Source organism: Andrena cerasifolii, chromosome 1, assembly GCF_050908995.1.
Source record: "Andrena cerasifolii isolate SP2316 chromosome 1, iyAndCera1_principal, whole genome shotgun sequence".
In the NCBI taxonomy this organism is placed as follows: Eukaryota; Metazoa; Arthropoda; class Insecta; order Hymenoptera; family Andrenidae; genus Andrena; species Andrena cerasifolii.
Window position 1 is genome coordinate 17,843,298 of NC_135118.1, and position 11,452 is coordinate 17,854,749.

An 11,452-nucleotide genomic window follows, 5' to 3' on the forward strand; every position below is an offset into this window, starting at 1 on the left:
CCCTCAATCTACCTCGTGCAAATCCAGTAATCCTGTTAAAATCAAACGATTGCGATTGTTATCGCGTTAGAACCTTCCACCTGTACCAACGCCCCACAGAAACTATTATCCCGAATAAAATTCCCCGCGTTCTCGAGCATCGGTTAGAAATACGAAATTCGCTCGCCCGGTATCCGAAACTGCTTCTATTGTCCCTCCCAAGTGTCCCATTGCAATTGGGAAGGATTGGGCGAGATTTGCACAGAGATATCCAAGCTTTCCCGACTTACCGAGATGGTTTTCTAATGTAACGAGAGAAATCGAATTCTGGATGCAGGATCCCGGACGACGCCGCCGCCAGAACAGAAATCGCCGAGATGGAGACAGTTCTGTGATCGTAGAGAGCCGGCTCCGATTGCCTAGCCCCGTCAGCGGAAAGGGAAGCGCGACTGTAAGAGTCCTTCGGGAGCAGATCGGATCGCCTCCCCATTTTCGACAACGAGTTTCCTGCCTCGGTAGCCTCTGCGAGGCTTCCCTCGAAACGACCCACCCGAAACAGAGGTATTCGGGTGCCGACTGAAACTTCCAGGCGAGCTGGAGAGATCGAGGATGACTTCGGAGTTTCTTCGTGCACGAAGGGGGACACGGGAGAGCGTTCAGTGCCTATTGAGGAAAGCTGAGAAAGACCGAGGATTCGATCGTTTTCCTATTGCCAGCGCGTGCTCTTTTTCATCGGAAAGGTTCCAGCAGGCCCGCCTGCTCCTGAACGTCGCATTGTTCCTTCGCGGAGAACGGCAAGTTGTGGCAAATATTTGCATTGTGATCGCGTCGGGACGTTGAGACGCCTTGGGACACCCTTCAGGGTCGGCGGTGTTTGTCGCACTGTCCAACGAGACGCTTGAAGATGATGCATCGATCATCCAGAGTAGCTACGCGACGGGGTACGTTTATGTTTTACACGGGACGCAAGAGAATTGGAATCCGTGCTATGATTTCACTGTACACGAGCAAAGGAACGAATATATGTAAACTGTGTTTATAGTTTTGGAACGAATCATTTGTATCGGATTGCTCTGTTTCGATTGGACTCATCTTGTGCGTTCAATCGCGTCTCGTTTAGTATCTAGATATTATCGGGAAGACACGAGTCGATGTTTGGAGCTGGGAATTGTGGGTTGAGCGACTTCGTGGTGTTAGAAGATAAAGTTGGATGGAGTTGACAGGAGAGAATACAGCGGCTGGCACCAAGGTAATCCGAGGAATGAAAAGAAAAGAAGAACGCAAGTTTATTCAGGCAGCAACAATGCAATAGATAGTTATTGAAATTCCTAAATCTTTTGAGAACTCATTAAACTTTGTACGAAAGCTTGTGGCCCGTTTAGAAGAAGAAAAAAACAGGGCAAGCCTCGAGCCAACGATCGTTCGTTAAAGCAAACACCATGGCGAATAAATTGTGAAACCAATCGCGATATCTTGATGGAGAATGTCAATGTGTATCATACGAGGTAAACCGTGACATTTACCTATGTCATATATACATATATATATTTAATACGTAATGTACACACGAGACACTATTATACGTTAAGTATGTATATTGTGGTAAACGATGAAATATTCTAAAAGAAACCTACTTCCAAGATGTAATATGCTCAACAAAACGTACACGTATAAATAAATTCACCGGGTGTAATAAATCGAATAAATAACGCATACATCAAGGAGTGTCAGGTGTCGCGCGATATTTCAAACTTCATGGGAGAAAGTAAACGGGGTGGTCCAGTGATGATTACCACCTTCACTGTCTTTCAAACTATAGGATGAAAAATTTGATTCGCAGGAGTTACGTGGTACAAAAAGAGTTACTATGTGCCCATGATGCTTGTTCCTTATAAACAGTGGCGAACTTAACAGGCAGCCGATGAGCAATTGCCGCCTGGGCCCCTAACTTTAGAAGGCCCCTCAGGCTCCTATATATTTTTGTGTACTACTACACTTAACCCGTTTTTATTAAACTACCTCTTCGCTTTCCCGAAGAATTGAGCTCCTTAGAACATTTGCCACCCGCGCCTATTTCCTTAAATCCGCCACTGCTCACAAAACTAAGAACCTACAGAGAAACTATTATAGTCAGAAAATCACTTCTAAGCCCCACTGCTTTCAAACGTGTTCGAAGGGCAAATTGTTATTGGGTCGCCCTGTATTTGGAACTTATTTAAATGAAACGGAGGAATCAGAACAATGTAGAGAAATTGGTACGAAATATTTTACGATTCGCGAACTTATGCCCGAGGCGGTGAGTCTCAGCGCGCGACTCGTGAAGTGATATTTTTTAGGTAAAGGACGCATCGATTTCGTTACGCAATCGCTAAGGCTCGATCACGCTGACTAGACGTCCTGGCACTCTGCGAATGTTTCAGGAGACATCTATCCTCGTAAAGAATAGTTGAACGAGGGAGCCGTTTTCGAGCCCAGAAATAAAACCAAGAAATTTTGTGTGTGTAGGACTCGACAGAGATAGGATTAATGTTCTAAAACTACGTCCGCTGTACATATAACGCATTGTACCGTATAAGCCACAAAGTAAGCCACGGAAGAACATTGTTTTTTGTACCGTTTTACTTGGGCGTTAAGAAAAATTTGCTGTAAAAATGCCGCGTTGGTCCTGACGGTCCTTGAAACTCGACGACTCCGCTTGGCAGGTACGAAGAACGCCAGGATTGGTTAAAGAAGCACTTCCTTTTCCCGTCAGATTCAATTGGGATTTCATTGAAAAACTTTGAAGATTGCCAAACGATTGTTTCCCAGAGCTTTACTATTGTGACTTACACCGCGCGCCGAGAATTCCGCTAGAAAGCACTTGTCTCGACTCCTTGCGCGTCGGACAAGCGAACCGAACCATTTGCGTAACCGTTCGAGCCGTTCTCTCAGGAAAAATTTCAAACCGAAGACATCGTCGCGCGGGTAAAGATAAATCGAAGGTCTTCGGCCGATTTTTAAGGATTTTTATTGGCAGACACTTGCGGGCAAAGTTAACGACTACTGCGAGGACGAGACACAAGTGCTGTGCGCAACACGATTTCTAATAATACTGCGTCGCTAACGGAGAACATGTTGTTACTGTTGTTGTTAAAGATAATGGAAGTGTTACATTGTTAAGTCGCGAGGGAGGGAGGCGGAGGGGAGCTGTAGAAAGGGAATGAGAGAGGACGAGAGAATGAGATTATGTATTAGTTATTTGAATATTGAAGATGCAGGAACTCGATTCCAGACGTATCAATTGCGTCGCAACTAACGTCTCTATCTATTACTGTTAAGTATGCAAAACACGTAAGCTTTACCCATTCTTCGATCGACAGAGGTGGACGCTGTTTCCATCCGACCCAAGACGATTTCTTTCGAGCGGTGTGCGCACTTGCGGCTCATGAATCATTACCCTTAAGACTAACGATAGAGACTTCGGATGCAACTGTTCGGACGTAAAACTCGATGGTGTTTCGGGGCAACAGATCTCATTCCACGGATATCGATTTTTATCGGAGAATTCGCAGCGATACAACGAATACGATTTATTTAATGTAATTGGGCTATCCCCCCTCTACGCTGCAACAATCAGTGGACTTCTTTTCTTCGCGCAGGATGTAATGAGGAAAATAAGCCAGGCGATATTGGTGCAAGCGATTCCGTGAAAATACTACGTATTGGGCGAGGTAGTAAGTTTGTTTGAATGTTTTAGCTTGACAGCGTCTGGCGGATATTACATCAATATAAACATTTCTAATTAACGATACGCCATTCCATTTTTCATTGATCTTTGGACTGCTTAAACCGCTTGAAAGTTTAACTTCGAAGGGTAACTTGGCGAGTCAAACGTTCGTGAGGTTCATAAAAATCAACCCTTGAAGCAAGGTTTTAATATAATCGTTCTTGAAGTGCTTGCAATATAAACTTATTACTCAGTCCAATATTTGAATTCTATCAGGGAATGTCCATCAATGAACCCGTACTCTAAATGTGATGTTCAGGCAGTCAACCAAGTAATCAATAAGGCACTGCCCAACAGCGAAGTGATTAAATCAGTTTCAATCCAACGAGGTCTTCATGGTCTCGATTTCGAAAGGAGGGATTTTTCAGATTCAGTTTCCCCTGTCATGCACGAATCTGTGTTTTGAATTAACCCGTAATCGAAGAAACGTTTGTATTTTTTTAGTAGATTGTGATAAAAGATCGTGCCAGAGTTTCTGATCGATACGACGAGAACCGTAGTCGGATGTATCTAACGTTAAAATCGTGCGCACACACTAAATAGCGGCCTTAATGATTTTTCAGCGTCGTACTCGTGATCTCCGGACATTCTCGTAGCCGTAATTGTAGATTAGTCGTTCCGACATTACCAATTGGCTTCCTTTCACCACTTTCATCCGGACACTCATGATCTCCGCTCACTTATCCGACGCCGGGGCTCTTTCGATTGGACAGCTCCGTCAATTCACTTGTCTCGAATATGATGTGCCAAATAATTCTTATGCATGGAACAAAGTATGCGGATGAAAATAGAACTCAGAAATCAGCTGAATACAAGCATATCAATAACATTGCCAAATAATTCATTTCCTATTCTGGTGAATGGAACTTCATGTGGGAATTCAATGGAGAACGTATTGAGGACCTTGCAGCAAGAGGGGTACAGCTCCATTTTTGACAGTTCTTGAGTTATGATGTGTAATATACGTAAAAAATAATTCTACAACGTTTGGTGCACGTTTGATGCAAATCCGATAACTATTGGGTTAATATTAATATTAATACTTTCATTATAGAATAGTTTTTCGCCAAAAATAGAAATAAAAAGTTGTCAACTCAATAACTACCACTTATTGTGTCAAAATATACATTTTTCAATTACTGTTCTCTTTTTAATGTTGAGTCAAAGCAATAATTTTATAAACAGTTTTTTCTATTTTATTTCAAGTTAGTAAAGATAGAGTTGCAGTCTTTTTGCTGCAAGCTCCTCGATTATCATCCTGCGACGCTGGCAACAGTTGAATTTCGGTAGGAGTAGTTTTCAAATTTAATGGTAAGCAGATTGTATTCGCATTACAAGGTTTGGAAGTTCTAGGATCGTTCAAATGGAAGATTAGCGAAAGGAGAAGAGCAGGGGTACCATTAATAACAATCGACTAATTTCTGTAGTGAAATTCAAACCATCCACAGTCACCAAATTAAACAAGAAATCGAAAGAGCCCGAGGCTTCATTCGTAACAAGTATAAAACTGCATTCCTAAGTGGACCCTAAGCTAGATCAGTAATTACGGGAGGAAGCAACTAGACGTCGCTAGTGTAGGCGTCGAATTTTTATCCACCAGACGAAGAAAAATTAAGATTGCTGTGACATCACGATCATAGGTATGATTATGAGTGCGTGTACCATCGGTGTAACGAATCCGTGCATGTATACCCGCGCGTGTACTCGTCTATGTACATAAGGGAAAAAATGAGATAAGGCAGAGCGGGGCGATTTTCGTGAGTCCTCGTTCATGCTTTTCGTCGCCACCATCGAGGACAATTAGCAACAAGGAGACCCTAGGATTAGCGTAGACCAGTAAATAAGTTTAGCGACGGAACCTCGCCAATCTTGGAACCTTTTTCGAGAGCCTCGTGGTCGGGAGGCGTTGTATTTGTGTCGGCGTACATTTTTAACGGGGGAGAAAGAAGAAAATTATACTAACGATAAATGATAACATTGATAAAAAAAAAAAACGTAAGCAGCGAAGATAACGAAGTTCGCGAGTTCCGCGGAGGGCACGGGGGAAGTTCGATGAGCGATGTAATCGAGAAGCCATTGCAAACATTTGTACGTTAAATGATCGTCGACGAAATAGTTTCGCGGAACGTGCGAACCGATGGCTTTTAAGGAACATATGTGGCACGTGATTGTATGTTGTTTCAAATAAAACATTGTTGTTTTGTATACTATATCGCCAGCACGCTTTGCACGATACTTTACTGCTGTAGTCGAGACAGAGAACATTGGCTGTTCAATGTCAGTTCCTGACGATCTACACCCCCAAACTTGTACTTCCTGCTTTCCAAGCGGGATAATAAGATGGTGAATGAGGAGCAAAGAAACAAGAGGTGGAGAGGTAATGACATATTTAGGACATCAAAACAGTGTTTATGACATTCATTTTATTACAAAAACGGAAAAATCCTACATTCGTAGGGGCGGGCAATTAGGGCGTAAGTGGAATTCGCCCAATATCAACCAAGGTTGCTTTGGCCGAAATTTCGAAATTTGGGTTGCCCAAGATCAAATAGCATTAAAAAATTTTATAAAATAGATTATCATTGTTGTGTTAAAACGTTAATTTTAATTTTCACATTAGTTTTATTTATATTCGTTTTTGTTCAAATAAAGTTTATTTGTTGTATCTAAAAAAATAAAGAAAACAGTTCCAGAAAATATTTAAATACTTTTTCATTCAAGATATTTGAATTTTGGCGCCTTTGGGCTACTTTTCCGACGCGATCTGGCGGCTCGACATTAAAACCATCTGGCAACCCTGGTTCCCCCTCTATTGACAATCTTGTGCGTATGACAGGGAAATTCCTGACAATCCTGTTCCCTTCATTGAGTTCAATTGAGTTTAGCTCAATGGCTCTGTTTGTCCTGTTACAGTGCCTATAACTATAATTCCTATACCTCTGAGGTATGTAATACCTCGTCTGTGATAGAAGAAAGGAAATAGTTCCGAGCATTTACACCGTGGTTTCCAGTAAGCGAACGGCTTTTTTTTCGGTTGTCCTCTTCTAATAAACGCATAGCCTCTTGAGAAGACAGAAGTGCCGAAGTGCGTATATATATAGTGGTTTTATTTACAAGTTGCACATTTGTGTGATACAATATTCACCATGTCGACGGATTTCATGAATATTGATGGTAATATAAAAAGAGTACAGAAAGAGACGTTAACACCCTACAAAATAGCAACTGTCATTTTAATTAAGGAATATTGTAATGAAACAACAAAAGGTAATTTCTGCTGTAATGCGGTTTACGTCATAATACTAGTTACAACCATTCACAATTATATTAATAATATCATAAGTTATAATTGTGTACGCATAAGCTGCCAATGTTAATGCGTCTATTTGCTTTGCAGCAATAGTCGAAAGACGCGACTTTTGCTTAGCTACATTAAAACTGATTCAAGTAAGTGTCTTTAGTTATAGTAATTTGAAAGTGAGTTACATTTCAAATGGATTAAAATTATATTACTAAGGATAGGCCACAGTGACAGCATTGTTAATTTTAACTAAATTCTTTCAGCTGAATCTAAAGCGAACGTTAGAATAATGTAGAACAACATTTGTAAACAATATGCAAGAGCACGAACATTCTCGCCTGTGTTTATTTAACTTTACTCCAGATTCGTCAGAAACATTTTGAGTGAAATTTCAGATCCCACTGCTGTGACCTCTCCTTACGAGTTGAATATCTTTTACCTGCAATTATGTTTCTCATTTTATCTATTAGTCGGCAGATATGGAGTTCGGTGCGCTCTTAAATGTACTCTACTCTCCCGAGTATATTCTACAACGATTTGCACGTCAATTGGAAGTGCAGCTGAATGTGTTAATAGGAAAAGGAGTCGAAGGTTTATTAGATTTATTTGATAGCATCGGGCGTCTTATGAAACCGACGTTAGATCATTCGCTCTCTTTGCCTGCATTAAATAAAAATTCTGTTCTTGGATTGTATATAAGGAGAGTGATTATCTTTTTCGAAAAGTTACCTTTCGATCAAGTAGTATCACTGTACGAAGGTCTGAAAAAGTATCTAGATGGAAGAGCCAATAGCTCGGAGAGTTCTGACATTTCTGCAGGCTCTAAAGCAGAAGACTTATATTCAAACGAGTAAGTACTGCCTTACGCAGAAATTATAATTCTAGTTTATACTCCTTCTGCGACGCTGTAATCGCTGTTGTGTATTACTAACAGAACAAGGACAATCTGGGGTGGAAGGCAAGCCGAGTTACTCGTCGCGCAGCAAGCACACGCACTGCAGACAGACGAGCATAAAGCAATGTCTCCTGCGGAGTTACAAGTCCTTGTACGAGAACTTTTAAGTTGTAGTCCTTACTATGCCGAAGCTGTGAGTACTGTGTGGTAAGAAGAATATATTTCCTGCGCTTACTGTTTAAGGACGCGATTGAAAAATGTCTCTATGCTACTTATATTTCTTTATGTTCCAGCATTATTTAAGTTACTTGAATTGCTTGAGAGTCAATGAATACTGTGGAGCTATAGACAGCCTTTACCATTGCTTCGATAGATTAGCTCCCTTGGAAAACCGCTCTGCACCCGAAGACAGATCTCGTATTTTCAGATATGCAGCTTTGAACTTAGCAGTCCTACATGCCCAATTTAATCATAAGTATGTTTGCATGTACAGTCTGTCCGATAAGAGCGTGTCGCTCGTATCTTCGAAAGGAATCATTGGATTTAAAAAAAGTCTGTATTGCCAAAAAGTACGTTTTATGAACTAATACGCAATTACCTACTGTCGTTTGCAGAAAAGAAGGCGCCCGGACGCTAAGCGGGGCAAAGGGGATACTGTCGAGGAGTACAAAGTAAGCAAACGGGACACAGGCGGTGAGAGCCAATGCGAGCAAAGTAGCCCTCTTGCCCCGCTTAGCGTCCGGGCGCCTTCTTAGAAAAGAAGCATACTACAGTAGTATATGGTCGAGTCTATGTTGTCGATATTTGCTTGATTGACACCGTTTAGGCATGCTTTCAACTAACTTTACTGCATACTCCGAAGATAAAGACTGTGCAGCCCAGTCCAACGTACGTTACTATGCCCTTTTCGTCTTTCCGCGTCGTGCAAAAATGACAAAAGATACGGAGCTCTCATTTTAAAAATCGCCTGTTTCTACGGAATCGCAAATTAAAATGCCATACGTTGTTAACCGGCGTAGTAGAAGATACTTTTCTCCCCCGAATTCTCAAGAACCCCTTCTTAAAGTACAGGGCAGTGGCTACGAGTGACATGCTCTTGTGGGACCAACTGTTTGTCAATATTTAACTAAATCTGTTAATTGCCACGTAGAATTTGTGTGAATGATTCTCGTTTTCCTTCGCTTCAAGGGAAGTAGCACAAGCTGCTTTGAAAGAAGCTATTATGATGGCTCAAGAAGCTGGGGACAATGTGTGTTTACAATTGGCACATGCTTGGATGTATCATCTGACCATCGAACAAAAGTAAGTGTTAAACTTCTGTAACATGCATGTAATTTTTAAGTTCTCGAAACTCGGATTAGAAAAATTGTAAGGCATCGAAACTCTCGATGCTTGAAGTTCTGATTCTGTTTTTGTAAATGGAATATTTTGCTTTAAGAACTGAAGTAAACAAAAAGAAGCATCAAATTCTATTAACCGTAGTTAAACAAAATACAAACAAATATATAACAATACGTAAATTCTCGAAGCACGCTGTAAACGATTTTTTATTCATTGATTTTATATTTTTCCTTACCTGGCTTTCGAGAGTTTCGAATCACGAAAAAACGTGCAAAGTTTCGAATTCTCGAGACCCGAAATTTCTCGAGTTCCGAAATATTTCAATATTCCATCCCTAATATTTCCAATATTTTCTAGGGGACTTCTCATAGAAAAGTCGGTTGGCAGAGCAAGCATGTTGGGAATAACTCACACGACTGGATTGGGTCTTATCGCATATGCTCACAATTCTGCTTTGGAGGCTAAGGGTCCGTCGCAAGTGTTTGAGGTATGAATTTACATGCGACTGTTGCAACATTAGTCACTTTGTACGTATTTAACATTCAATAATAGCTTGGCCGTTAAATTCTAGACTCTGATGAAATCTGACGTTTTAAATTGCCAACATTCCATGATTGATTTAATGTCAATGACGTATGCCGAAAAATCCGCGTTATGGGCGTATTACGGTAAAACCGAAATGTCTTCGGTTTGCGCGCAGTTGCTGCTTCTGCACAATACAGGGGACAAGAAACAGCACATGTTCAATGGGCCGTCTACTTGCCAAGCTGTTGTTAACATAGCAAACATTTTAGTCGAGTTTGGTGAATATTCCTTGGTCGATGTCGTGCTCGGCCACGCTAAGGAGAGATTCCCGAATGAACCATGCAACAAGGTACATATGTATCCACAAATCGACGGCAATCTCAAAAGTCACGTTCTAATGAATACCTACGTCATTTCCATCACCTCCTTCAGATATGGATGTTAAGCGAACAACTTTACGTATTCACGCAACTAATTAGACACGAGAAGTGGAGCGAAGCTGAAACGATAGCGTTAAACATTTCAAGTTTGGACCATTTGGAAAGTAAATTTAGGTACAACGATCTTTCAAGAAGAGGCCAGTATTTATTATTCCTGGGCGTTAATTTTACATTGCAGTTAATTTACAGGTTAGCAGAAGTTTGTTTAGGGAAAGAAGATTACCCGAAAGGCTTCGAATATGTAGACAGCATAGAGGAAGAGAAACAAATAACACCGCAGAATAAAATACGAGCTATGTTACTCTCGAGTCAAATAATGTGCGCGTCTGTGTCGCCGGCGAACGGAATTGTTGGAGTAAATTCGTTGGTGCTTCTTAATACAGCCTTGCAGCTGGCTGTGCAAAATCATTTATCTTACTACGAAGCACTAATTAAAATGCATCTTGCAAATATACAGGTGATTAAATTCGTTGGATTAGTTGATGCAGACTTTGGATTAATACCATTACCAGAGATGTTTCACTGATAAATTCTTTTTAAATTGTTTCAGTTGCTAATGGGGATGCCAACGTTAGCGTTGAACTTAGTGGAAGATGTGATTGTCCAAATTCTGGCGCACAGTGGCTATTACGATCAGGGCAGAGCGTTTGTTTTGTACGCGAAGTGTTTAGTCGCTACTGCCCCCGCATGCGGCAAACCGCGGAAAGAAGTGATTTTGAGGGCCATCAAAGCGCTCTCCAAAGCCAAGGACTATTTCACGAAAGTCGAAGCGTATGGAAGGCTGCGGGCCACGGCGTGTATCGAGTCTTTGTTGTGTCACGAGATCGACCTTAAAAATGAACGAAACCAATGCGCTTTCGAGTTTCGTCAGTTGGACGAGCAATTTCTGACAAAGCTGGATAACTTGTGTTTGTATTAAAGCAAGCGAAACCGCGCACACAAATATAATCGGAGCTTTATTTACCCTTTTGTAATAAGAATGATTTAAACAATATTTTTCTATAAATCACGTCTCTGCTTTATAGTAATACAGCGGATATCGATGCTAATGAAACCAACAAGGTACTGGCTGTAATATACAAATACGAATGTTTGCAGTTTATAAAAGTAATCGAAAGTTTCGAATAAACGAAGTATCTTTAGTCGCTGAATGAATCCGTGTATTCATTACTTTATTTATGCGCAGCAATCTTTGACGAGGACTA

General features: G+C 41.0%; 2 protein-coding genes across 11 annotated transcripts in view; both read left to right on the forward strand.

Annotated features, from left to right (window-relative positions):
* Nmdar2 (glutamate ionotropic receptor NMDA type subunit 2) overlaps positions 1–6,407 on the forward strand; it is a 265,424-nt gene extending 259,017 nt beyond the window's left edge. For 8 of the 10 annotated variants that reach the window (XM_076810952.1, XM_076810972.1, XM_076810983.1 and 5 more), the window contains one exon: positions 317–6,407. In XM_076810952.1, the coding sequence (XP_076667067.1) occupies positions 317–374 (58 nt within the window). In that variant the 3' untranslated portion in view covers positions 375–6,407. The remainder of the gene's footprint in view (positions 1–316) is intronic. The other 2 variants (XR_013085217.1, XM_076811031.1) reach the window with 2 other exon arrangements.
* A 204-nt stretch (positions 6,408–6,611) lies between these two features.
* Positions 6,612–11,389, forward strand: Ida (anaphase promoting complex subunit 5 ida). The gene is made up of 11 exons (XM_076811044.1): positions 6,612–7,012; positions 7,143–7,192; positions 7,517–7,896; positions 7,981–8,134; positions 8,235–8,416; positions 9,130–9,243; positions 9,640–9,769; positions 9,854–10,156; positions 10,240–10,361; positions 10,437–10,704; positions 10,798–11,389. Exons 1-11 carry the CDS (start codon positions 6,892–6,894, stop codon positions 11,164–11,166), a joined length of 2,193 nt encoding a protein of 730 aa, XP_076667159.1. The 5' UTR covers positions 6,612–6,891; the 3' UTR covers positions 11,167–11,389.
* The last annotated feature ends 63 nt before the right edge of the window (positions 11,390–11,452 follow it).